The sequence below is a fragment of the Doryrhamphus excisus genome, linkage group LG9 (genome assembly GCF_037039965.1).
Source record: "Doryrhamphus excisus strain RoL-2023G ecotype Guam linkage group LG9, RoL_Dexc_Guam_v1.1, whole genome shotgun sequence".
Taxonomy (NCBI): Eukaryota; Metazoa; Chordata; class Actinopteri; order Syngnathiformes; family Syngnathidae; genus Doryrhamphus; species Doryrhamphus excisus.
In genome coordinates, this window is record NC_136365.1 from 21,572,705 (window position 1) to 21,600,187 (window position 27,483).

The window sequence follows — 27,483 nt, forward strand, 5'->3', positions numbered from 1 at the left end:
CCCCGCAGGGACAAAAGAGACTGCGATGGCGTTAGCAACCTAGCGAGCTAACTAGTTAGCTTCTCCAATTTAGTATAAACTTAAGAAAGAGGCTGCCATGGCTGACTGCATGCGGTGAAAAAGGTAATTAATCTAATGATGTGTAACATTTATGACGCCTGGTGGCCATAATACTATATACATATGACTTGTTTTTCAATATTATCACACAACAGGCACAATAGTAATATCATCATATAATCATAATAAAAAAATGAATGAATGAATGAACTCTGAACCCCTGACGTCACTTCTTGTCCATTCTTCTCCCCTACTGGAAGTTACTGGAAGTTATATTCTTGTTCAATTTCTTCTTCTTTTTTATTCAATGATTTGTTGTTTCTGATTGTATATATATTATGTTGGATAATATGCGTGTAAAAGTGACCGAGTGAGTGTTAGTTCATCTGTTAGGGAGCTGTAATGTTAAAAAAGTATTTCGAAGATTATAAAAAGTGTGAAAAATATGGAATTAAAATCCGTGTGAACCCTGTCATTGCATCACTGCAGAAACAAAACAAAAAAAACAACAAAAAAAATATAGCGAAAAGGCACGATGAGAAATGTATATATACAGTGTTTATATAATAAATGTATATACAGTATATGCAGTGAACCGTACAGTACGAGTGTACTGTATACTGCAGTACACTATTGCTCCTGTTTGTCTTTGCTGCCACCTGCTGGACAAACGAAAACTGCAACAACCCTTCTCGCTTTGTTTCATTGTGACATCAATTATGGCTATTAATTTATGCTTTTTATTGATTTCACTCGTGTATCTTCTGGTGGAGTCACAAGAGAGCAAAGTGGCTGCAATTTTACTTTAAGTCTCTATTCGTAGCCAATATCTTGCATGCATACATTGTTTATCATATTATTGTAATATTTGTAAGGCTTTTAAAGAGGCAATGTAACGTTGAAAAAGGAATGTGGAATAAAATAGATGAAAGTATTGGATATGGTGAAGAATTAAGTGTGTCATCATCCTCTTCATCATCATCATCATCATCATCATCGAGCGGGTGGGGCCAGGCTGTGAACAAGGTGGCGTCGGAGGTGGGGGGAGGCTGTGATGGTTTGCGACCGGGGTCTAGCTGTTTGAGGCCGGACTCCGCCCGCGGTTGGCCCGCGGCAGCGACCCTGCAGAGGATGGATGCGAGCGGCTGACATCTTGTCTTTCTGCGGTTTTGTCTCCGCGCACGTTGACGGCGCGGCCTTCGCTCGCTGCTGCAGGTCGTCGCTATGTGACGTCGCCTCCTGATTGTCTCCCCGCAATCGTGACCGAGAATGACGAGCAACGCGCAGGAAATGTCGCCCGATTTCGTGCTCATGCGTCTGGTCTCCGCGGCCGAGGAGGACCGCCTGGACGCGGAGAACGGTAACGTGCCGCCGGGGGGCGTCGTGGCCGGGCTGGGCCGAGAGGTGCTGGCTCATAGCGGCGTCAAAGCCAGCTTGGATTTCGGCCGAGACGCGGGCCTCGAGCATCCCAGCGGATGCCGGAACAAAGCCCCGGCGAGCGGCTGCGGCCCCGCTGCACCTGACACGGGCCAGACGGACGGCCGAGACCCGCTGTGTGCGCCTCCTCCGCCGCAGAGCCCCGTTGAGGCCCAGGGTTGCGAGTTCGGTCCCGGAATGCGGCCTCAGCTGCTGGTCTTCTCGGATCTAATGCGGAATGGGGATGGGATCTTTGAACTGGATCGCCTGAACCAGCAGAGGAATCCTCTCGGTTTGGACCAGAGCTCCGGGGGGCCCGGTTGCTTTAACCCGGGTCTCAATAACAACACGCTGAGCGCTGCTGAAGTCCAGCAGCAGCAGAACCTCCTGGATGGGACCTGGGTGGCACACAGTCCGGTCTCGGTGACCACGGAGCTGCAAGGACCCGCAGAACTCTGCCACCAGCACCGACTCCTCAGCGGCCCCCCCGAGTGGCCCCTGTTGTCAAGGGGCTCCGGCCCGCTTGCCGTCATCAGCCAGGACCGAGAGGGAGCCGTGTTGGAGCTCGCCCGGAGGTTTGGCGAGCTGGGGGTGGGAGCGGTACCAAAGATGCTCTTCAAAGCAGGTGAGCTCCCTCAGTGCGCGTGTCACGAGCCCGGGTCACGCGGCGTCGAGCACGCGGACGACCCCGCCGTCACCAGCGACGCGCTCCTGGTGCTGGAAGGGCTCGGGAGCGAGGACGTGGCCGGCCTGGGCCTGGAGGAGGCGCAGGACGAGGAGCGCCGTCGTGAGTGTCTGCTGACCAGGAAGCGAGACATCGTGGAGAAGATGTCCATCACTTGTTTACAAGCTGAGCTCAGCAGGAAGCCGGAAGTAGCAGCCGAGCCGGACCGGCGCCGGGACTTCGCTTCTCGCCAGGTCACCGAAGGACAATCCCGAGTCGCCGTCCCTGTTTCACACACACCGGTACAGAACTCATCTTGGGCCAGCAGTCCCGACCAGAGCCAGGCGTCCACTCCACGCAGGAGGCCCGAGAGGTGCGCCAGCGCACCAAGGACTCCCAGCGGAGCCGACAAGACTTTGAAAGTTCCGGGGAAGTCCAAGAAAGGCTCGTTAAAGGTCCGACTCAGCAGATTGTTCCGGACCAAGAGCTGCAGCGGCTCCACCCACCTTTTGGACAAGAGACCCTCGGTGGCGTCCTCGGTGGTCTCTGCGGGGAGTCTGATGGACGTGCAGACCGCCTCCGGACCTGCACTGGACTCGGACAGGTGAGTGGAGCCGGTTGATTGACATCTCAGCTTTTTGTTCTTTCCTGTCCTGACTCTTCTTTTACGAAGAACTCCGATGTCGTCCTTCAGCCTCAACCAGCCCAGACTGACCCGGGCCCACAGTGCCTTCTCCCCCGCCTCCCTCTCGGCTTTCACTGGTAAGACCCGACAAACATCACCACACCCGAAGAGGAGTAGGAAGAAGCACATCTTATTTAATCCTACCCCTTTTCCGTGTCTCAGTGTGGACTAGTGATTTGAGTAATGATGTAATGATGAATATAAGTGGAAAACTCACAATTACCAGTGCGCCTGAACGCTTCATCCAATCCATTACTGCTACTTGGGTGTGTTTTTCTTTCTTTTCTTTCTTTCTTTTTCTTCTTTCTTTCTTTTCTTTCTTTCTTTCTTTCTTTCTTTCTTTCTTTCTTTCTTTTTGTCTATCTATCTATATATCTATCAATCAATCAATCAATCATATGGATGTGTGCCAAATGGCCCCGCCCCTTCTGGGCGTTGTGCATGATAAGTAACGTAGTGTTGTGTTTGTGAGGTGTAATTATCCCGGTGTGTTTATCGCCACGGCGTCACATGACATTGTTGTCGTTCAGGTTCAGGGTTGGGTTTTTATGGTTTTGTTTTGTTTTTTTCACCATGAGCACCTTTTGCTTTGCAGGTGAGACGGTGTCTCTGGTGGATGTGGACATCTCACGGCGAGGGACAAACACGCCGCACCCCCCCACGCCACCACCTCCCCCGCGTCGAAGTCTCAGCCTTTTAGGTACTTCCTGTCTGTCTCTGATCTGTCACTGTTGCTTGTTCCGCTTTCACTTTGACACAAATGTAGCCATATGAATGTAGCCATATGAATATAGCCATATGAATATAGCCATATGAATGTAGCCATATGAATGTAGCCATATGAATATAGCCATATCAATGTAGCCATATGAATATAGCCATATCAATGTAGCCATATAAATGTAGCCATATGAATGTAGCCATATGAATGTAGCCATATAAATATAGCCATATAAATGTAGCCATATGAATATAGCCATATAAATATAGCCATATGAATATAGCCATATGAATATAGCCATATGAATATAGCCATATGAATATAGCCATATAAATATAGCCATATAAATGTAGCCAAAACGTCCAACCACTGATGCCACAACATAAACAAACACACTCCAAGCCTTTTCACTTCCTGGTTGCTGCAGGCTCTATTCTGATAAAAATGCACTTCTGCCACCTTGTGGCTGTTTTTTCAGCTTAAAGGGGACCTATAATGCTCATTTGTATTGAGTTGTGGACTCCCATAGAGCAGCTACACACAATAACCCACACAGAAAGCTTTTTGATCTTCCAGAATCTGCACCTATTCCAGCTGTATTTCTTTGGATTTGTGCGTCCCACCAAATTGGTCTGTTTTCATTTATTACACCCACAGCCCGCCTCCGGGCACGCCCACTCCACTGTGATTGGTCCCAGCCCCAAAGTTCTTCCGAACTATGAACTAACCCCACTTTCTACTTTAGTAGGTAATAAATGAATAAGGTCTTTGGGGAGTGTTAGGAGCTACTTAGGAGCTACTGGCAGCTCATGGGCTACTGGTTGGAGACCCCTGACTTACAACGTATAAAGAGTAGGCTCCTACAACCTGGCCTGCACTCATTGTCGGACAAACTTAAAAGCATAATAGGTCCCCTTTAAAGCGGCATCGAACGTGCTCTCTTCTATTGTAGAGTTGCATCATCACCTTTAAAAGACATATAAATACGTCTTTGGTGGCAAATAATTGTATTTATAGAACAGGTCATTTAAAAACTGGCACTTTGGACACCCCTGGTCTTTTTGTTAGTGGAGATGATTCTTAGAAAGGAGAAGTGGAGGTTGTGCAAAGAGAGCGTGGCGTTCTAAGAGCGTTTTCCTTCGTTCCTGAGTCATAAATATTTGAGCGAAAGTACGTGCATTATACTCGCCATGTGAAACCAAAGCCTTTCTACGTGGTCATTTAATATTTTATAACCTTTTGTTGACCTTCACGAGATGTTTTCTTACTTTGGGTTTTTCTACGAGCCGCAACCTACTTCACTGTTTTCATTCATTTTCAATCACAGGACACATATAGACAAACAACCATTCTTCGGGCGAGCCAGCCAATCACAGGGCACATATAGACAAACAACCATTCACACTCACATTCATACCTATGGACAATTTGGAGTGGCTAATTAACCTAGCATGTTTTTGGAATGTGGGAGGAAACCGGAGTACCCGGAGAAAAGCCACCCATGCATGAGGAGAACATGCAAACTCCACACAGAGATGGCCGAGGGTGGAATTGAACTCGGGTCTCCTAGCTGTGAGGTCTGCGCGCTAACCACACGACCGCCGTGCAGCCCTGACTGTTTTCAATTGTTTAAAAAAAAACAGACAAAGCTCCTCCCTCTTTTTACTTTTTCCTTCACTTCCTTCATTTCCTCTGTCCTTCTCTACCTCGCCTCATGACTTCCTGCCATCCTTGCATCCCTCCTTCCTTGCATCCTTGCATCCTTGCTGTCCTTCCTCCAGATGACATATCCGGTCCTCAGCCAGGGCCGTTCCTAGTGACTGTTATGGGGGCGTCCCTGCAGTCCCTCCCCTTGCCACTACCCCCACCCGCCCCCCCTTCCCACGGCACCATGCAGCACAGTCTCAGCCTCAACGGTAAGACGGCGCCGGGCGCTCGGACGCGCGTAGGGGTTCGGGCTGCGGTCCTGAAGCTACAGCGGGACGTTAAGAAGCTTCATGTTGTGTCCATCTTGTCTCACTGTGCTTTAGACGCCTTCCTGCGAGCACTTCCTCATTCAAATCCATCGCAGGCCGACGCCCCGCCTACCGCAAGACAGGCCCCGCCCCCCATGCTGTGTGCGCTCCGCAGGTCCGAGGCCGGCAACTTCACGGCCAGCCTGAGAGAGCTGGAGAAGGTACGTCTGCTTCGTGATGGTCATATGACCGCATGTGATCAAGTCATGTGATCAAGTCATGTGATCAAGTCACGTGATCATTGCTTGCCCGCAGTGCGGCTGGTACTGGGGTCCCATGAACTGGGAAGATGCTGAGATGAAGCTGAAGGGAAAACCGGACGGATCCTTTCTGGTCCGAGACAGCTCCGACCCAAGATACATCCTCAGCCTCAGCTTTCGCTCGCAGGGCGTCACGCACCACACGCGCATGGAACATTACCGAGGTGAGCGAGAACGTGTCACGTCACCTCCTCAACTTCAAATCACTCAGTCACTTTGTTGCATAAAGTTCTACCACAAAGTTTGAACCTGGAGGTCAAGTTCTAACGCAGAGGTAAAGTTGTCAACACAAAGTTCTAACAAGGAGGTGATGTTCTAACACGAGCTTCTAACTTGCTGTTGAAGTGAAGTGAAGTTCTAATGCAGTTAGTTTTCCATAGAGGGGAAGTTCTCTCATGACGTTCTAACATAGAAGTGAAGTTCTCACATGACATTCTAACACAGAAGTGAAGTTCTTGCATGACGTTCTAGTTCTCACATGACGTTCTAACACAGAAGTGAAGTGAAGTTCTGGCATGACGTTCTAACGCAGAAGTGAAGTTCTCGCATGACGTTCTAACATGGAAGTGAAGTTCTCGCATGACGTTCTAAGATGGAAGTGAAGTTCTCGCATGATGTTCTAACATAGACGTGAGGTTCTCGCATGACGTTCTAACACAGAAGTGAAGTTCTCGCATGACGTTCTCACATGGAAGTGAAGTTCTCGCATGATGTTCTAACATAGACGTGAGGTTCTCGCATGACGTTCTAACACAGAAGTGAAGTTCTTGCATGATGTTCTAACACAGACGTGAAGTTCTCGCATGATGTTCTAACATAGAAGTGAAGTTCTCGCATGATGTTCTAACACAGAAGTGAAGTTCTTGCATGATGTTCTAACATAGAAGTGAAGTTCTCCCATGATGTTCTAACACAGAAGTGAAGTGAAGTTCTGGCATGACGTTCTAACATGGAAGTGAAGTTCTGGCATGACGTTCTAACATAGACGTGAGGTTCTCGCATGACATTCCAACACAAAAGGGAAGTTCTTGCATGACGTTCTAACACAGACGTGAAGTTCCCGCATGATGTTCTAACATAGAAGTGAAAATCTCGCATGACGTTCTAACATAGAAGTGAAGTTCTCGCATGACATTGTAACACAGAAGTGAAGTTCTTGCATGATGTTCTAACACAGAAGTGAAGTTCTCACATGACGTTCTAACACATCAGGGAAGAGTCAACATGAGGTTCTTGCACAAAGCTCTAACATGAACTTCTACCTCAAAGTTCTAATGTAAAGTTCTTGCCGCATGGTGAAGTTCTACCATGAAGTCATGACACAGAAGTCAGGTTCTCTGTCCAGGAGCCACATTTGAAGTGTCAAGTGTCCGTGCCGCCCCCTGCAGGCACCTTCAGCTTGTGGTGTCACCCCAAGTTTGAGGACCGCTGTCACTCGGTGGTGGAGTTCATCGAACGAGCCATCATGCACTCCAAGAACGGCAAGTTCCTCTACTTCCTGCGTTCCAGAGTCCCAGGTAACTCTATACTGTATACTGTGTATTGTGTACTGTCTGACTGTATAGTACTGTTGTACACGCTACTACTGTACAGTACATAGCAGGGATGGCACAATGAGATCATTCACTTCCTGTCTGTTTGGGGGCGAGACGAGGAAAACAGACACATTGGGGACCAGTTGATTTTTGTATTTATTATTATATATATTGTTATTATATATAGCATCATATGACTCCCCTGGTATATGCTGTATGTAGGTCACCATGAAATATGAATGCCTTGCATCCTCAGCATGCACTTAGCATGATGCACGTCTGTTAATGTGATGTCATCCAACATCCAATACAAACATTCAGGAAAATCGTTTGTTTCGGAATACCCTCACCCTGCCCTCCTTACTTACTGCGTTCCTGTTTCCAGGACTTCCTCCAACGCCGGTCCAGCTGCTCTATCCCGTTTCACGTTTCAGCAACGTCAAGTCGCTGCAGCACCTCTGCAGGTTCTGCATCCGACAAATTGTCCGCATCGATCACATCCAGGAGCTTCCACTGCCCAGGTGCTTCCTCATTTGCATATTCACTACTACTACTACTACTACTACTACTACTTCTAGTCTTTCAAGAATGGTGAGTGTAATGGGCATGCCACGGGGGTATGCTGGAGCCTATCCCAGTGACCCTAACCCTAAAACATATGCATGTTGCACCGTAAACACATATGTTTAAATACAGGGCAGCACGGTGGACGAGTGGTTAGTGCGCAGACCTCACAGCTAGGAGCACCAGGGTTCGATTCCACCCTCGGCCATCTCTGTGTGGAGTTAGCATGTTCTCCCCGTGCATGCGTGGGTTTTCTCCGGGTACTCCGGTTTCCTCCCACATTCCAAAAACATGCTAGGTTAATTAGCAACTCCAAATTGTCCATAGGTATGAGTGTGAGTGTGAATGGTTGTTTGTCTATATGTGCCCTGTGATTGGCTGGCGACCAGTCGCCTGAAGACAGCTGGGATAGGCTCCAGCACCCCCCACGACAGTCGTGAGGAAAAAGCGGTAGAAAATGAATGAATGAATGAATGTTTAAATAAAAATTAAACAGTTTCTTTCCCTTTTATGTGCATTATCATGTGACAAATGGAGTTAATATGAACTAGCTAACAATGCACATCATTGGGTCACACCTAAAAAAAACTCCCCAACAACGTTGCATGGTTTGTGAAAAGATACATTTCAAGTATAACTTTAACTTTGACTATGCCGCAACAAAAAGAATAAACCAAAAAAATATTTATTTACAAATATAACACCATGAACTATTTATAATTTTCACATGAGGAACATGTGACATGAACATGTAGACGTAGACAAGCAGTGACGTAATGATGTGTCCGTTGTGTGTGCAGGCCGCTGATCTCCTACCTAAGTAAGTTTTATTACTACGACCCCGAGGAAGAGATGTACCTGTCAATCAAAAACATCCGGGCGGCGTTGACCCCAGAGCGGGAGGCGGACTCTGAGACGTGATCCCGCCTCCTGTGAGTCCCATCATGTTGATTTTTACGGTTCTCGCTCATGACATGTAAAGGTGTAATACTTTCACTGCGACTCCCCAGGTTCGAGTGTGCTGGTTTTGCAGTCGGTCCCTGGACGGAGGTCCCGCTTCCTGGTCCAGGCGTTTTCTTGTCGGGACCGTTGAGCAGCAGCAGAAAGCGGTGTTGCTGCAGCAGCTGCTGCTGTTAGGCTGGCTGGGTGGGGAACGCCACAATGAAAGACGCCAGCAGACACGAACTGATGCCCATCCACTGGATCTCGACTGGTTTGTTTGTGCCGCCGTCCTTTCCGCCTTTTCCCCCCTTGTCTCTTTTTTTTGTGTCCGAAATGAGACGGCTGAAGATGCTTTCAGGGCAGATATACACACTCGTATCATCATGGTGGACCATTGCAACAATTAGCTTTGTGCTTTATTATTGTCTCCTCAGTTGTGGAATATTAATAAAATATGCGATAGATTTCATGGATTCATGCGTGATGATGGTTTGAATTCCAAGTTTTGGTTGACTTTTGAGGCAGATTGTCCTTGGTTCCCCTGTGTGTTTCTAATTATTATTATTATTATTATTATGAGTGTGTTTTGATGTCAGGAGAAGGCAGCGTTCACCAAAGACAAAATGATTTAATGCAACCGCCATCCTCGCGGGTGCGAAGTTATTACTTCAGTTGTTGTTATTGATGTATAAAAGTTTCCATCATGCCTTGCTCCACAGTGTGTGTATCTGCCATGACTGACCTCTAGCTGTCCACGTCCAAATGTCTTTGCTCATTTTCACAAGTTGGCTGCTGTTGTTTTTTTTTAAATAAAGACAAAAATAAACTTTGAACCGTGGTTTGGTTTTATTTGACCATCGCATCTTAAGTCCCAATAAACAACAAAACAAAAATTTGAGTACAGTTATGCTACCTAGTGGTCAATTTGCTAAATTACTGTTTTATTAACTGAGCGTCTGTGTTGTCAGTCTGGCAATGAGGGTACCACCCCTCAAATCTCGCATTGGATGTTTGACACGTCAGTCAAACTGATTTCCTGCTGTAAATAGGCCGTATAGCTATAACGGACAATACTCTTAGAAACGCCCTCTTAGGGCAACAGCTCAGAATTCTATTGGTGGAGCTGGCATCCATCGATTGACGTACCCAAATGCTGTATTACGATTTGTTGAGTTTAAGCTCAATCACCAAGACACCTCAAAGCAATTGGTAGCAACAGCCGTCAATCAACTGTGCCTTGTACGTGCATTGGTGCAGACCGGGGCGGGCGGATACCTCCAGGGGCTCGGTGTTCAAGGCTCACGGACAGCGAATGTCGTCATGAGCGGTGGGTAGGAATTTAAACATTGATGTTTATATTGCATTCAGCTAGGTAAAACATCGTATTTTCGTGGCGCGGAAACACACGGAACGGTTCGGTGGTAAGGGGACGGCAGTGATAGGCGGGCTCGCGCAGCTGTGTGAAGGAAAAAACGTCGCACTTCCGGAAGAGGCTTTCCTTTTTCTGTGGAGGCTATCAAAGAGTTCAACTCGCTCAGCGCTAACAACATCATGCTAGCCGCTCTTCGTTCACTTCTTCTCCTAATGTAAGACAAACATCTCCTCGCCTTAGCTGTTTATGATATTATGAATCAAAAAGTTATATACGTTCAGCTGTAACGGTCCCCGCGGGCTTGTTTCCCCATTTAAAACTAAGCTGCACAGCAGTAAATCAGCTTAGGCTAGCCGCTGTGCTAGTGCTAACCTGAGCACAAACAAACCAGCTTTTTAATATAATGCGTTTTTATTTGTTATAAATCTTCTACCAAGCCTTCTAGTCATATTTCCTGTATTGTTGTCATGTTTATTATTTGTGTTGTACATTGCAGACCTTTTGCCTGTTGACTTTTGGCCGATAGTTGTTTTATTGATTTAATCGGCAAGCTAGCACAATCCAATGACATTCAATTGAAAAGTTCCAGCAAACAAACACACTGACATTTGCTATCACAATGTAACACTTCAGGATGCTACAATACAGTCGCTAACCAAAGTGAGCATCAGTATTTTTTATATATCACATTTCCAACTCTTATTGGATTGATTGTTTACGTCATGTTTTCATTGATGGCCTGTATTATGATCCATCAGCAGCATGTCTTTAAAAGTTCATGGCAACTGCTCGTTTCATTCAAACTAGCTTTGCATCTTCCTATCTTTAGTGTTTGTGTATTGTAATAGTCATAGTGTTCCAGTTTCAGTTTGGTGCCTTGTGTGTTACAGTGTCAAAGGACAACATGGCCACCGTCGTTGCTGTCAGTCCCAGTGAATATCTTCAGCCTTCCACCGCCACCACCACACAAGTGAGTTACAACCGCATATTGTTTGTGTTAATTGTTCAATTATTTGGTTAAGTAAAATTTGTGGTTAGCACGCAGACCTCACAGCTTGGAGACCAGGGTTCAATTCCATCTCTGTGTGGAGTTTGCATGTTCTCGCCGTGCATGCGTGGGTTTTCTCCGGGTACTTCTTCCAGCATTCCAAAAACATGCTAGACTAAACATGGCGACTCCAAATTGTCCATAGGTATGAATGTGAGTGTGAATGGTTGTTTGTCTATATGTGCCCTGTGATTGGCTGGCCACCAGTCCAGGGTTTACGCCGCCTCTCGCCCAAAAGAGGGCTGGGATAGGCTCCAGCACCCCCGCGACCCTCATGAGGAAAAGCGGTAGAAAATGAATGAATAATATTTGTGTCTATAAGATCATAGTAAACTACAGTGGAACGTCTCAGGTCCGTTCCAGGGTTAAACTGTGACTGTTTAGATACGATAATAGTGGCTTTCATTTAATTGTGCGTGTACAGGACAGTCAGCCGTCTCCTCTGGCCCTGCTGGCTGCCACCTGCAGTAAGATCGGACCCCCTGCTGCTCAAGCCCCCGTCAGCACCCCCCCATCCGGGCCGCAGCCTCGTCGCCTGCTGCCCATCAAACCGGCGCCCATCGCACCCGCCCCTCCTAAAAACCTGAGCTTCTTGCAAGCCAAGGGCAATGTCATCCAGCTTCCCACTGGCCTGGGCGCCACGACCCCCGGCAGCCCGATCGTGCTCACCATCCAGCAGAGCCCGGCACACCCCAGCCCCCAGGCCCCCAGTAACATCCAATACCAGGTGATGCCGCAGATCCAGGGCGCTCAGACCATCCAGGTGATGCCGCAGGGGGGCCAGATCCAGCTCATACCGGGTACCAATCAGGCTATCATCACCACCCCCATGTCGGTACCGGCCCCGGCGACCGCTACCCCCGCCACCGCCTCTGTCCCGACGCAGAAAACTGTCGCCATCAAGCCCTCGCCCAAAGTGAAGAAGTCAAACGCCGCCATCACTGCCGCTAACATGGTGCAGCTGCCAGGTGGACTCACGCTGCCCATCAACGTGGCGACAGGAGAGGTGGGCGGGGCTCAGATCGTAACTGAGACAGCGGCCGCCCCCACTGCTGCGGGAAAGGCGCGGCGAGGGAGGAAGAAGAAAGTGGTGCTGGCTGCTCAGGCTGCACCTGCAGCTCCTCCTCCGCCTCTGCCGCAGGCGCCCTCCCCGCCCCCGGACCAGATGGAGACCATCCTGATAGAAACGGGAGACAACATCATTCAGGTGCAGCAACACGCCAAACGCTCTTCACTTCCTGTTCTGTCTCATCAGCAGACGTGGTAGTTGATGGATGACCTATGTGTGTGTGTGTGTGTGTGTGTGTGTGTGTGTGTGTGTGTGCGCAGGCGGGTAACAACCTGCTGATCCTGCAGAGTCCAGGCCAGCCGGCTGTGGTCCAGCAGGTGCAGCTGGTGCCGCCCAAACAGGATTCTCAGGTGGTCCAGATCCCTCAGCAGGCTCTGAAAGTGGTTCAAGCTGCCTCTGCCTCGTTGCCGCAGGTCCCGCAGAGACAGTCGTCTACCTCCTCTGGCCTGCAGGTGGCGTCACAGGAGGCACCAACACAGGTTCAGCAGACCTTCTAACCTTCTGTTTGCTTCTCGCCTGCCGTGTTTGCTCGTGTTCTACCCGCATGACCAAAATGTTGTTTTGACATCAAATGTCGCCTTTGTCAGATCCTCTTCAAGACGGGGGCCGGCGAGTGGCGGTCTGTCCAACTCCAGGATGCGGTTTCCACGGCAACAACCCCCACGACTCCCGTAACCACCACCGCCGCCCCCGCCTTGCCGGTAGCTGGCACCAAGAGGACACAGACGGGGGTGCGGAAAGAGCGGACTCTGGCGAAGATTGCGCCCGCGGGGGGGATGATGCCGTTGAATACGTCGCAGATGTCCTCGGCGGCACAGGCAGTGCAGACCATAAGCATCAATGGCGTCCAAGTTCAGGGAGTTCCTGTAACCATCACGAACGCAGGAGGTGAGGAAACGCAAAGTTTTCCATAGAGGGGAAGTTCTACCTTGATGTTCTAACATAGAAGTGAAGTTCTCGCATGACGTTCTAACACAGAAGTGAAGTTCTCGCATGACGTTCTAACACAGAAGTGAAGTTCTCGCATGACGTTCTAACAAAGAAGTGAGGTTTTCACATGACGTTCTAACACAGAAGTGAAGTTCTCGCATGATGTTCTAACAAAGAAGTGAGGTTTTCACATGACGTTCTAACACAGAAGTGAAGTTCTCGCATGACGTTCTAACAAAGAAGTGAGGTTTTCACATGACGTTCTAACACAGAAGTGAAGTTCTCGCATGATGTTCTAACACAGAAGTGAAGTTCTCGCATGACGTTCTAACAGAGAAGTGAAGTTCTCGCATGACGTTCAAACAGAAGTGAAGTTCTCGCATGACGTTCTAACACAGAAGTGAAGTTCTCGCATGACGTTCTAACACAGAAGTGAAGTTCTCGCATGACGTTCTAACACAGAAGTGAAGTTCTCGCATGACGTTCTAACACAGAAGTTAAGTTCTGGCATGACGTTCTAAAATAGAAGAGAAGTTCTCGCATGATGTTCTCACATGACATTCTAACAGAAGTGAAGTTCTCGCATGAGGTTCTAACACAGAAGTGAAGTACTCGCATGACGTTCTAACACAGAAGTGAAGTTCTCGCATGACGTTCTAACACAGAAGTGAGGTTCTAACACAGAAGTGAAGTTCTCGCATGATGTTCTAACACAGAAGTGAAGTTCTCGCATGACGTTCTAACACAGAAGTGAGGTTCTAACACAGAAGTGAAGTTCTCGCATGACGTTCTAACACAGAAGTGAAGTTCTCGCATGACGTTCTGACATAGACGGGAAGTTCTCGCATGACGTGGAGGTGAGGAAATACTCAGCCTTCAAAATAAAAGTCATGGCAGCTTGGTCATCCTGGAAGGGGTAATCCCCCCTTCTGCGGGCCCCTTCTCAAGATTTCTTTTTTCCTCAAATGGGTTTTGAGTTTTTCCTCTCCCGGATGGGGGTTCAGTTCAGGGGGTGTCGTGTATCGTCCTCAGCTTGTAAAGCCTTTTGGGGCTGTTTTGTCATTCGGGGCTATGTAAATAAAGTTGACTTTACTCGACGGTGTGCATGTCATGTTGTGTGTGTGTTTGCCAGGCCAGCAGCACTTGACGGTACAGACCGTTCAGGGTGGGGGCCTGCAGCTGGCGGCGGCAGCGCAGGGCCAGTCCACCATCCACATGGACCAGACGCTCACACTGGAGCTACCCAGCCACACGGGGGAGAGGAAGCGACGCATGGCGTGCACCTGCCCCAACTGTAAAGACCTAGACAAGAGGTGAGCGTTAGTCTTTTTATGATTGCGTAATCATGGAGGTGGTGTCATCCAGGTTTTGAGTCACAAGATTAGTGAAAGTCCACTGTTTGATTCCTTTGGAGTTATTGAACCTTTTCCACTTACGGCTTTCTTCAGGCCTGTGATTGGCTAGTGTGACCTGTCCCTTTGGTCTGGATAATCCAAGCCCAACTTGAGGTCACGAAATGACCTGTAACCGCCACGCTCTGTTCCTCTACGTGCAGGCCGGGCGACGTGGGCAAGAGAAAGCACATCTGTCACGTTCCCGGCTGCGAAAAGACGTTCCGGAAGACATCGCTCCTCCGAGCTCACGTCCGTCTGCACACGGGGGAGCGTCCCTTTGTCTGCAACTGGGTGTTCTGCGGGAAGCGTTTCACACGCAGCGACGAGCTGCAGCGGCACGCCCGGACGCACACGGGTATGATGCTCCTGTACTGCCTTTTGGCGAGAGCTTTTTTTTTTTTTCACGCCTGTGTGTGTGTGTGTGTCTTTGCAGGAGACAAACGCTTCGAGTGCTCTCAGTGTCAGAAACGCTTCATGAGGAGCGACCACCTGACGAAGCATTACAAGACTCACATAAACACCAAGAACCTGTGAGGAGACTCCGGACTGAATGCGGACAAACTCGCCACCTCGACACTGAGGGGGAGTTTGTGACTTGTCCCATAATGGGACATCCCACGCCCTCCCACACATCCCCACTGGGACTCCGTGTAGCATGATTAGAAACAAAAGCCCTCCCGGTGGATTTGAGAGGATCCATATAACCTCGCTCTGCTCGGCGGTGACTGGCCCGGAGAGTGCAGATGACCCACTCTGCTGCTTATTTATGGATCCTTGTGGACAAAGATGGTACACAGCAGCGACTCCAATGACTCCACTCTCAAGTTCCCTCCATTCCACCCAGTAGGGTTTCGAGGTGGAGAACACAAACAGCCTGGACACCACACGTTTTTAACTGTTATTTTAAAGCATCCGCGGACAGCCACTTCATACATACCAAGCCAGGCTAAACCATTCCCGAGCCGAGATAAGCCGTACATGTCCTCATGAGCATGTTCTGCTCCGAAGCATCTAAAGCGAACTTGTGACCTGAAATGATCATTTGTACCTGAGTCGGTTACCTGTGTCTGTAACTCACGGCGATATAATCATCTGTCCAGGGAAGTCGGTGTCTTCTCCCGCATTGAACGCAGTTACAAAGGCGGCAGCGGGAACATCCTGTTTGGTGCCTTTTTAGAAGCTGCCAATCATGAATGAAGATCAGCTGCGTTGCCATGGTGACTGCGTGTAGACACGCAAGGAGAAGCATGGAGGTATGGAATGCTATTTGGGAATGAATGCAGACATGAGAGGGGAATTCAAATTTATTGGAAATTGGGATTGGAAAAGCTGCTCTTTATAACCTGAAACAAAGATTTAGAAAATAACAGAGGACGTCTCTTTGCCTTTTTAGCAGGACGAGTCCTGGTGTGTTTATCTTCCTTGGTGGTTTGACTGGTATTTAAATGTGTTTTCAAATACCAGTCAGATTCTTTTGACCTAGTTGAAGATTATACAGCAGGTAAATTCAATATTGTACACATTTCTTTTTTTTATTAAATATAGGTCCTGTTGACAAGAAATTTTCACCAGCTGTCGTAAACAACTACAGTAGATCCCCACTATTTGTAGGCTTCCGGTTTGAATTGGGAAAGAGGGGGGAAAAAAACATAATTGAGACGCCCATTATCATCATCCCCCAAGCTTGACATCCTCCGATTTTGGCTCAACATTTGCAATAAAAGTGCCTATTATAATTATTCCATTATATTCCGCTCCAAAAGCTTCCCCTCTCATAATAAGAGACAAAGAAATGCATAAAGGCATGTAAAAAATATCTGAAACAATGAAATTCCCAAGCTATGCTGCTGCTTCTCGTTAGTGTAAATTAAATCAGCTGATTCAGTCCCACATAAAGCGTCCTTATGGTTGCAAAAACGTGCTGATGGTTTGTGTAGAGAAAGATATCTAAACTTCTGAATGTTCCAAAGAGCACTGCGGGAGGGGGGGGCGTAGATGACCAGGTCAGCTTTCTTTCAAGTGAGTGACAAGCATTATAAACAATATATTTACAGTACTGAGGAAAAAAACGGTGTTGAATACTTACCCACTGTATATCCTACTGTAGACGTTGCCAGTATTAGCCTGTACATTGTTGCTGTACAGCCAGACATTTAACCACTTCAAACCGCTTCTGTGAGCTGCAAGAAGTCCGTTTACCTCAAGTGTTTCAGTGTCGTATCACTTAAACAGCCACGCTTTGACTGGTGCGCATAAGCTATCGGAAGGCGGGCAGACATTTACAAACATAAATCCCAATATCGATATTGACTTGTTGTGACAATCACAATACAGGACGCAAAGCAGGCCTGCGGTCACTTGCTATTTGATAGCTTTAATTCCACACCAAGTCCAACCAGCGCTTGTCCGTGTGCCCCAAAGAGTCACAATGACTTCACGTCACTTTGCTTCTCTCTGTGCTAGATGACACAAGGTGCGGGAGGGAGATGCGGAACCTGCTCATATTTATGTTTGTATACTTCCTGTTGTATTTGCAGTGTACTCGGTGTAGGACATGCTGCCCGTGCTGTGCTTGGCCCGAAGGGAAAAGGACATTGTACAGTGTGTATGGATGCAAATATAATGTGACTTTGTATAGCTTCGTTCCTGCTCTAGATGTTTTTTCTATTGAATGAAAGATGCCTTAGACAGCTGCACCCACTATTTAAATTCTGATTTTTGTGTTCTTAACTTATGTTTCATGCTGATGTGACGTGCACTAACACGAAACCACCCCGATGTGTACATTGATTATTATAATAACTAAATGTAAACGACCCCCCCTCCCACCGTACCCCTCCCGATTGACATTTTTCTTGGTTTCTTGGTTGCTGTGAATTGATTGTTTCTCCTTTTACATCAAATAATGTCCCCGCTGCCAACTGTGTATTTCAAGAGAACCCGGAAAACCAGCAGCTAATTTTATACAGTGTATAAAGGTGCTACTTTTCTACAAGCAGCCCACAAATAAACAACTTAAAAGTAGTTTGACACCCTGTCTTTATTAGCATATAGATTATACTATTTGGTACATTAAATTTTATTAATTTATACAAAACAGTTCATTATCTGCTAGCACTAGTGTTGTTTTTTTCGTTAATCAGATTTGAGCTTCTGTGTGTTGCCATTGGTGGTGGGCAAAACCGTTCATTTCAGTGAACCGGTTCATTCAGTAAAAGGATCCGTTCATTTCTGTCGGTCTCGGTCTTTCAATTACCTAAACCCCACCCACCCACAGAGCGAGGCGCTACGATAGGCTAAGACAGGCAATCACGCAGGTAGTCCCGCCCTGCAAAAAGGAACGGCGAACTGACTCTCCAGAAAAAAAGCATTTGCAACCGAACGGGTATTTTAGGGGCGGTGACCTCGTTCATTCCTTTCACAAAAAAAGAACTAGTTCTTTTTACCCGTTCGTTCATGACCGACACACCACTAATTCACCACAATATCAGTAGTGTTGAACCACTTCTTAGAATTGTGTATTTAAAAGCAAGAGACACAAGAATATAATATCGGTAAGTCATTTTGCTAGCTGTTAGCACAGCGTTAGCCACACTGTACATTGAAAGTTTTCATCAATGTCAAGTTTCCCATCGTTAAAGTTCGCCATTTTATTTATTTTTCTAAACTATCTATTAGTCGGAACTTGTTGTTCCACTTTAAAAGAAACATGTTTGTAACTGACTTTGGCAGCGTTCAGTCACGTGTAGCAAACGTGAACGCCATTGCACCTGCTTATAGCGTCGCTTCATTATAAGCTAGCATTAGCTTGGAAACATAACAAGATGATGGCTGTGTCATTTGAATTCCACGAAGATTGCAGTGCAAGCATGCAGTTATACCAATTGAGGGAATTCGATGTGAAGCTTCTTGAAGAGCTCCAGAGGCAGCAAAACAGTGCACAGTTCTGCGATGCACTTTTGCAAACTGAGGGTGAGGCCAATAAAAAAAACACCACAACCTTTTTAGGCCTGTCACGATAATAACACTTTGCTGGATGATAAATGTCATTGCTGATAAACACTATTATTGTCAACATTATTTTAAAAGTTTTTTCCACGATTGTAATGATAATATATGGCATAATAATGGATTTGCGCATTCATTTTCACACGATTGTACAGGTTTAACGTGATAACGTTTTCAAATCAGTGGTGATTATTCGACTCGTCTTTTGACAATAAAATAACATCCGGTCCGAGTCTGTATTTGTTGCTAGAAACTCATCTATTTGAGTACTGGTACTCGAAAGGAAATACTTTTGATTAGTTATACATCGGATTCTTTAACTTGTGAGCACTGGTTGTCCTCTAAGTAAACAGTCATATCATAAGGATGAAGATTTACTGCTCTTAATTTGAAGTTCCACCCCAAAGCATCCGCTCTGAGTACGGAAGTAACGCGAAATAATGCAAAACGTTTGCTAGCTCTTTCTAAAATTCGTCAGTTTTTTCCGTGTCTATAAAATAAAAAACACCCCAATGAAAATGAAAATGTTGCTTTAGCAAAAATTACACTTACAATTACAATATTTCCGATTCTCAATCAGTGTCACTGTCATTATTTTCTGACTATAACGTCATTGTGTGTCAATGCAGGCTCATTTGCATATACAATATTGCACTAAATATGCAGTTTACTTTAAATGAGCTGTAACGTTTTGTCAAAGTACATATCCTGTATGCACCAAAATGTACTCTAATTCGCTGGTACAACTTATATTTTAATGACATAATACGGTTAATCGATTTATTGATTGTCGTGACAGGCCTACAAAAACAAACAAAAAAAGAACACATTGACTGAAGTTTAAAGCCTTTTTTTCATCTTGTGTCAGGTATCTCCGTACCCGTCCACAGCTGTGTCCTAGCAGCACTGAGCCCATACCTGTCTCAGCAGTTAGCAGCCGCCCCGTCCCCTCCGTTCGGACAGAAGCGCCGGCTCCCGCTTCACGGTCTGAACACCCACACCCTACTGAAGATGGTCGCTCTCCTCTATTCGGGAGAAGTGCAGGTGAACGAAAGGGATGCGAAGGACGTGATGGCTGCCGTCCACAAGTTTGGGATGACACCCCTTGTGGAAAGACGCGGGACCAGAAAGGAGGTGGAACCCAGAGAGATTGAAATGCGAAATGCACAAGTGCAGACCCGCGTGAGAGATGCTGTGGAAAATACGAGTCATGTATCCACGGAGACCCAGTGGGAAAATCAACCTCTGACCCCAAAGCGTGTCACGGTTCCACCCCAAAGCATCCTGCAAGACTTGCACCAGTCTACAACGCATCCCACCTCAAATACAAACATCTCCCATGATGCATCCGCTGGTTCCGGCCGTGTGCCGACTCGAGGTGGGCAAGACACGGGTGGCGAGAAGATGCCGGAAGATGAAAATGCCAACTCGGCACCGAGGAGGTCCGTCAATATCGCAAAGAAGAACCTGGCCAAGATGGAGCAGTTGCACAAGAAGCAGATTTCTGTCAAGGTGAGGAAAAGTAGCAGGGGTGTCCAAAGTGCGGCTTGAGGGGGGAGATACATGCGTTCACGTTAGGGTCTCCAAAGGCGTCCAATAAGAGCAGAGATTTAGCTACACTTGTAGAGTGGCATGAATACTGAGCCCAGGGGTGTCCCCAAGTTTTTCCAGCGAGGATCACATAGTGAAAAAACCAACAGAAGCCACGTTGATATTTTATTAGATATGCTAAGAAGTTTTATATATTTCAAGAAAAAAACTGCATGGCCTTTTAGTACCATGCTTTTTTTCCCTATTTTTGCTGTTTTTTATGATTTAAAAAATAAAAATTACAAAATTGTTTTCTCTTAATAGTTAGATTTTATTTTTGTAAAATGACACCTATTTTTGTCATTTGACACCAAATTTTTCCGACCTTCTAAATATGTTTTTAGTGTTATTAGACATGAAATAACACCCAAATAGTCACCTATATACTCCTATTACCCAATATAGTAGAATTAATGCCAGAAAATATGACCTTTAATTAGATTTACGTGTGATAGCATTTGTAAAGTTCATTGTTTTTATTTTTTTAACGTCTGGTTTCTGTACGGTACTTCCTGCGGTGGCTATTGTCCCCTCAATGTAAAATACTACATATCACATGTCCCTAAATGTGTCGAGTCAAGTCGCGAAATTTGAAACGCAAAGCGGTGAGGGGATGACCCTGCTCACGTAATCGCGTGTCATCTCTGATTTGTCGTCTAGGTGACGCTGAGGAGGAACAAGAGCAAGACAAAAGGACACACATGGGAGGTGGTGTCCATGCAAGAAGATGAGCAGACGATGTCGTTTGCTTCCTTGTCTCGGGTAAGAGAAACAATTCGAGGTATTACTGCGTTGTAGAGTTCCTGTGTAAAGACAGGATCATGCTAGCTTCCGTGGAGAACAACGTCATGTTGATGTTTACCCTCTTCCTGATTTCTTGAATGTTCTTAAATGTTTCAGATCATTAGACAAATTTAAATATCAGTCAATGACAACACAATTGAACACAAAATGCAGTTTTTTGTTCCCCCAGAAAGAAAGTAATTAAGATCTATTAGCCATTTCTAAAGCTTTGGGACTCCAGCAAACCACAGTGAGAGCCATTATCCACAAATGACGAAAACCTGGAACAGTGGTGAACCTTCCCAGGAGTCTCATACAAGAGGTCACGAAAGACCCCACAACAGTATCGTTTTTAAAAAGCCTCCAATGTGGCCGAATGACAACAATTCTGCAAAGTCGAGTGGGCCAAAAATTCCTCCACAGCGCTTTAAGAGACTCATTGCAGGTTATCACAAACGCTTGATTGCAGTTGTTGCCGCTAAGGGTGGCCCAACCACTTATTAGCTTTAGGGGGCTAAAGTAGCTTAGTGCTTAGTGAAGCCAGCTTCCTTGCTAACTTTGATAACTGGGGAAGCTCGCTTCGTGTTCTACCAGAATGTGCTTGTAGGTACTCGTCTCATTGCAGCGTTTAGGTGTTTGTTGCATTCAAACGTTTGTCTTTTATTTGTCTCAATAGCACCATCTGCTGGTAGCCGCCGAGTAGTGCACAGCACGAAAGTATGGATTATGTTGCACATGAACTACAAAACATTGATGCATCATGACAATCGTTCTGTAATCACCTTCAGGGACAGGATGTGGCAGAAAAGACGATATCGAAAAGACGATATAAGTGTGATATGGAGTTCTATTTCATGGGAACGGTGATTATCTCTCCATAGGAAGACTCCAACCTCCAACAGAAGGAAGTGGCCGACATCCAGCCCGCATCCTCCACGGCCCACCCACCTCCATCCCACCCGGACGACACGCCTAACCCATCACACCGCAGCCGTCGCACCCCCCCACACCAACCGGAGCAGCTTGACTGTGACGGTCCCGCAGAAGAATACGAAGAGCAGCTGGAGAAGATGTTGGAGGACATCATGAAGGGCCTGAACATCCTGCCCAACGTGGGGGTTCCAGAGGGTGACGCGGGACACCGGAAGATGCTCGCTGATGTACCGGCACCGGAATGCCCGTCTGAGCGGAACGTCGCGATTGAAAGCGAGCAGCCGTCGGCACACAGAGGTGATTTGAGAACGCTGGCTTGCGTCGGCAGGCGGCGAAAAGCAACACGGTGTAAACACGCTAGCACACACGCTAGCACACACGCTAGCACACACGCTAGCACACACGGCTACAGTCGGCTAGCCCGGCTTGTTCCCATTCCCGCTCCATAAGAGGAGGGAAGCACATGTCTTTATATCGTGTAGTTCTTAGTAATCCACAGACGGCCCCATTATGATGGCTTTACGGGCGAGATAGCATCAAATCTCCTGTATCAGTACTAGGGCTGTCTTCGATGAACGATTTTCATCAAATCTGATTCGCTAGATTTTGTCCACAAAAACACAAAAGTGTACCAGGTCCACTCTGGTCTGGTGGCCAGCCAATCACAGGGCACATATAGACAAACAACCATTCACACTAATACGTGCTAACCACTGATCCACTGTGCGGCCTTGTTTTGTTTGTTTCTCATAATATTACCACTTTTTTTTTTTAATTTGTATTTTCTTTCATATTTCAACTAAAATGAAATTTATATTATTCTTCATAATATTCAATTTTTTTCCTATTTTTTGCCTATTTAAAAAAAAAAAGTTTTAACTTTTTTAAAAATATATATATTTTGTACATTTCAACTCAAGCTACTAAAATGACATTATTTTTCTTCATTATTAATATTATTAATAATGATTATTATTATTCCTATAGCCATTCCCACTCACATTCATACCTGTGGACTGGAGTGGAGTGGCTAATTAACCTAGCATGTTTTTGGAATGGGGGAGGAAACCGGAGTCCATGCAAACATGCAAACTCCACACAGAGATGGCCGAGGGTGGGTCTTTGGTATTGAACACGCTAAGCTGTCTGGACTCAATGTTTTGTGTTAACGCCTGGCTTGTGTTGTTTCTTTAGTTCAGGACCAGCTCGACCGCGAACGTGTTCCAGGCTACGACCCCGGTGGCCTGGTGGTCCGGCAGCAAGGACCGACGGGGGATCTCTCCGCTGAGGAATCAGTGGCGCAGACCGATGGCTCGATCCACGTCGAGGCCTGTCATAGCCGTTTGATTCCCCACAGAAGCTCCGCGGACCCAGCTTTAGTCCCGGGTTCTGATGAGGGAGTCCAGAATCGACACTACTCGTCATTCCAGGACAAGCCTCCTCCGCAGAACCCTCGCTTCTTATCGGCTCTAGCGTCCAATCCAAATGACAACCAGCCCTGGGCTTTGCTTTCCTTGCCCAGCGTGGATGATTTGCGACTTCCGAGGTGCCTTTCTCCGATAGACCCGTTCACCTCGTTGGCAGTGGACCAGCCCGTCACCGACATCAAGCAGCAGTTGTCTTGGTTGACAAACCCGTGGCTCACTCAGCAGGCGGGACTTCTACATTTCCCTTTTGCTGACGGGGAACCCAAAAGACCACCTCGATGGAACCCAAGGCCGATGCGATGCCTGGACCATCAGCAGAGCCGACCCTGGAGCAGACCACCTCCAAACCGTGTCCAAACTGTCACAGAAAGGAAGTCCTACCCTACTAGGATGAAGAAAACTGCGGTACGGAAACAGGGTGTCGGGAAGAACGGTCCCGCATCTCCGAAAAAGCGGCGGGTGCACACTGATGATGCTGCTGGTTCAGTCCATTACGGGATCAAACTTGAGCAAGGCATGCGGTTCTGTTCGGTTAGTTTGGCACAAAACAACATCCTGGCAAAGGAAAGAAATATGTCCTCCCAGGGAGTCCAAAGCAGGAGCGTCGGACTTCCCAACGCGAGCCAAGCTCGCGTCAGGACCAGGAGAGCCGCCGGAAGAACAAGAACTCCAGAGCCGCAAGAGAGCACCTCGGATGGAAAACCCGCAGCCAGAAGACGCGCTAAAGTCCCTCCCTTGAAGAGGAAACGAGGGCGGGCGCCAAAGACCCCCACCGCCCCTCTCGTTATTTCAAAGGGCCAAACCAAGGAGACGAACGATTCAATCAAGATGGAGCCCGACAACGGAACGGGGAAGCCGAAGTGCCAAAGTACGAGCCAAACGGCGGCGGCGGCGGCGGTGATGCCGGTTCCATCGGAGATGAGTACGGCGGCTGATACGACGCCTGATAATCACAATCACCAGCAGGGTACCTTTTTTTTCTTCTTCATTTTCCTGCCGATAATGTTTCATTATTAGCGGCGAGTATTTGTACGTTTATACTTCAAATATGTTCTCAAATCAAGTGAGAACCGGGTAAATATTAGGGGTGATGGCGCCAAATCTACTGTGTTTAAGATAAACGATGCCTTCAGATGCCTTGCCATTTCCCTGAGGGTTTGTTTTATGCGCCACAGGCAACAGCCAAGGTTCCTCTCCCGGTCACGGCGAGGAACGTCCACACCCAAATGATCAGGACCTCGCCGCCACCGGGTCAGCAGAGATCCCCGTCTGCAAACAAGACGACGAGGAAATGGAGGTGGATGTTCTGCGGTGCTCTCCGGATAAAGCGCCTCTCGTCAGGCAGCGTGAGAATTCTAATCCGCTCCCTCACACCGACGTCACCTCAGAAGAGGAAGATGAAATCGATGTGATTGGATGATGGGCGTGTACTCGCTGTTGTTCAGGTTTTAGTTTAATATTCACAGCTATGCAACTTTTGTAAAAAAAAAAACAAAAACAGACTTTTATATCTTAACTGTTCCCCCATCCATTTTTTATTGTTCTGTTTGTTTAGTGTATTTTGTGTTGTCTGTTGGAATTATTCCAAGTATTTTTGCATCCTAAAATTAAAAATAAACCTTATTTTGAAGTTGGACCGGAAGTTGTATTCATCTGGCAGAACCGGATGATATTTTTTTTAATTCGTTCGAATTAAAATACGGGAAAATATTATAACTAAAGGGGACCGGGACGGAAATGCTAAATAGGGTTGTTTCTCGGCACCGGGAGGGTTAGCTGGTTTGGTTTTTGCACGCTATTTCTCAATCGTTGGCATCCATTGAACACAACAAATACATTACAACAGAGGGCGCTGTGTCTCCCAGCCTGACTTGAATGCAACTTTATTGACACCGGAAACAGCAGCGGTAACAGACTGCACGTGTATGCGTATTATCTGAAGGTTATAGAGAAACACCGGTGAGAAACCTCTTCGTTTCACTGCATAAAGAGAACCACGACATTTTATTTGTAGTTGAAGAGGTCCCGGACTACAAACACTGTCATGGATCCCATGAAAGCGCAGCAGTTAGCGGCAGAGCTGGAAGTGGAGATGATGGCTGATATGTACAACCGGTAAGATACCGACAAGCTAACGTGAGCTAGCTTGAGTGGTCAGGCTAGGCTAGGTGTAGCTAGTCATGTAAAACTACTCTGTTATGCAAGTATACATTGTAATATTGTAACATTAACTCATATGATTTCTGCCAATGTGTATGCAAGCTATTTAGATGTCGCTGGGTAATGACTGAACTAATAAATAAAACATCCACATCCTAGCTGTGTTGAAGCTGATAAAGCAAATTAGTCCAATGGCTAAGGATATTTCTCCGGATTTTTCACTTTCGACGCGTTCATGTAAGATGCTAGTATAACCAGATCTCGCGAGATGAAAACGTGAAGGAGTTTTCATTCAGGAAAAAGGCTTGTTTTTTATTTTTTAAATATTTTTAATATTTTTCATTATTATTATTATTATTTTTGTTTTGTTTGTGGAACATGGACTTGCAAAATGTATCGGTTATTCCATATAATCCAGAAATTGTGTTTGAGGGCCGACTTCCATGAATCCAGTGCTTGCTTGTGAAAAAGGGATAACTTAAAAGGTAACTTAGAACATTTAAAATTACAAGTCAGCAGGAACCTGAGGCCACCACATTTTTCAAACAAAAGGTTGATGATAAAAACAAAGCAAGGACTTTTGTCACACATCAGACATTTTTTTTGACCCATTTGATTTTGAACATATGGTTGAGTTTCAAAGTCAATGGCATTGAATCCTCCTTTCTAATCATTGTGTTCCTCTTAATATACTCTCTTTTATTTCTCCATAAGAATTTAAATAATGTAGTATTGATGGTGTTGGATGTTTTTCTGTCAACATATAGTGAATCGGGCAGGATAAACCATTCTAGAAATCCCATCAGCCTTGGAGAGCATAGGAAAAAGACTTGTGGGCACTAAACCTGGGATGATGATAATTAGTCACACTATAAATGAAAATGAACATGGATAATTTTGCTGGACTGAATATTCACGTGCATGGTTTCATCTGTTTTCATGTCCCGCCTCCAAACAGACAGGAAGTGGGGTCACTCTCTGCATTGGTTTTCAGCACCATGGCAACGGAATGAGTCCTTCTGTCACTCAAACTTTGTAACAGCACTCACAGGCGGCTCCGTCTTGTTTGTGGTTTAAAAAAGAACGTTCATTCTGAGTTCTAAACTCACTTTTTGCTCGTGCCACATGGCTAAGTATTCAAAATTTTCCCATAAACCTCCACTGCCACCGATAGATTGCATTCCTGTGGGAAACATGATGATAAAACATTTAATATCTGTACAGGTCATTTTAAATATAATTCATGGAGTATTATATCATCGAAATGTTGTTTTATAGTACATGTTTAACAACCTCAGGTCAAGTTGCCCTCTTTAGTGCATTTAGAATTATAGTTATTTTAACAACATAATAACCCCCCATTTCAGGGGGTCCCAAAACCCCCGAAAAAGCTTGTGTAATAACATGGAAATTATAGGCATTTGACATTCCGCTGTACCAAGTGCCCCCCATTTTTTTCCAGCATGACCAACGCCTGCCAAAGGAAGTGTGTCCCCCCGCTTTACAAAGAGGCGGAGCTGACCAAGGGCGAGTGTGTGTGCTTGGACCGCTGCGTGGCCAAGTACCTGGACCTCCACGAGAGACTGGGCCGCAAGCTGACCGAGCTCTCCGTCCAGGATGAGGACATGATGAGGAAAGCGGCCGTGGGCAGTGGATAAAGACGAGACTGGGATGAGATGGGAAATCATAGCTAGTGTGGTTTTCCGATAAATTGGTTGAAGGTGATGGAGGAGAACTTTGTGGGCTGCACCTTCCAAGCTCGTCAGAAAGTGGACTCGTATGTCCAGCCAAGAGGGGACTTGAAATATGAAATATGAAACATTGTCTGGTGTTTGAAAGCAAAGTGAGAAATAATAGTTGGAGACTTGTTTTTTTTTTTTTAAACCGTTCTCTCCGCCCCAGGACAA

At 46.5% G+C, this 27,483-nt stretch overlaps 4 protein-coding genes across 11 annotated transcripts; all 4 read left to right on the top strand.

Annotated features, from left to right (window-relative positions):
- Window positions 1–1,052: 1,052 nt before the first annotated feature.
- On the top strand, window positions 1,053–9,689 carry socs7 (suppressor of cytokine signaling 7). Of its 4 annotated transcripts, none has more exons than XM_058090161.2 (10): window positions 1,053–2,744; window positions 2,814–2,902; window positions 3,421–3,525; window positions 5,328–5,462; window positions 5,577–5,722; window positions 5,817–5,985; window positions 7,210–7,338; window positions 7,742–7,877; window positions 8,721–8,852; window positions 8,931–9,689. In XM_058090161.2, the coding sequence occupies exons 1-9, from the start codon at window positions 1,330–1,332 to the stop codon at window positions 8,839–8,841; spliced, it is 2,445 nt and encodes an 814-aa protein (XP_057946144.2). In that variant the 5' UTR covers window positions 1,053–1,329; the 3' UTR covers window positions 8,842–8,852; window positions 8,931–9,689. The 4 variants fall into 4 exon arrangements, with proteins under 4 accessions (XP_057946144.2, XP_057946153.2, XP_057946161.2 ...); XM_058090170.2 differs by having other exon boundaries at window positions 2,835–2,902; XM_058090178.2 differs by lacking the exon at window positions 5,328–5,462.
- A 415-nt stretch (window positions 9,690–10,104) lies between these two features.
- sp2 (sp2 transcription factor) lies at window positions 10,105–17,699 on the top strand. 5 transcript variants are annotated; one of them, XR_009132351.2, is made up of 9 exons: window positions 10,105–10,189; window positions 11,125–11,204; window positions 11,707–12,489; window positions 12,612–12,830; window positions 12,939–13,239; window positions 14,414–14,594; window positions 14,837–15,030; window positions 15,109–16,176; window positions 17,213–17,699. XR_009132351.2 is itself a non-coding variant. In XM_058090246.2 (9 exons), the coding sequence occupies exons 1-9, from the start codon at window positions 10,183–10,185 to the stop codon at window positions 15,207–15,209; spliced, it is 1,803 nt and encodes a 600-aa protein (XP_057946229.2). In that variant the 5' UTR covers window positions 10,105–10,182; the 3' UTR covers window positions 15,210–17,699. The 5 variants fall into 5 exon arrangements, 3 of the variants coding, with proteins under 3 accessions (XP_057946229.2, XP_057946196.2, XP_057946220.2); XR_009132356.2 differs by having other exon boundaries at window positions 15,109–15,928; XM_058090246.2 differs by having other exon boundaries at window positions 12,612–12,701; window positions 12,765–12,830; window positions 15,109–17,699.
- A 749-nt stretch (window positions 17,700–18,448) lies between these two features.
- LOC131131811 (uncharacterized) lies at window positions 18,449–24,855 on the top strand. The gene is made up of 6 exons (XM_078793662.1): window positions 18,449–18,647; window positions 19,552–20,195; window positions 20,934–21,035; window positions 21,938–22,286; window positions 23,184–24,383; window positions 24,592–24,855. The coding sequence occupies exons 1-6, from the start codon at window positions 18,500–18,502 to the stop codon at window positions 24,834–24,836; spliced, it is 2,688 nt and encodes an 895-aa protein (XP_078649788.1). The 5' UTR covers window positions 18,449–18,499; the 3' UTR covers window positions 24,837–24,855.
- A 447-nt stretch (window positions 24,856–25,302) lies between these two features.
- Window positions 25,303–27,234, top strand: timm10 (translocase of inner mitochondrial membrane 10 homolog (yeast)). Its single transcript, XM_058074739.2, has 2 exons — window positions 25,303–25,531; window positions 27,039–27,234. The coding sequence occupies exons 1-2, from the start codon at window positions 25,461–25,463 to the stop codon at window positions 27,232–27,234; spliced, it is 267 nt and encodes an 88-aa protein (XP_057930722.2). The 5' UTR covers window positions 25,303–25,460.
- Window positions 27,235–27,483: the final 249 nt, after the last annotated feature.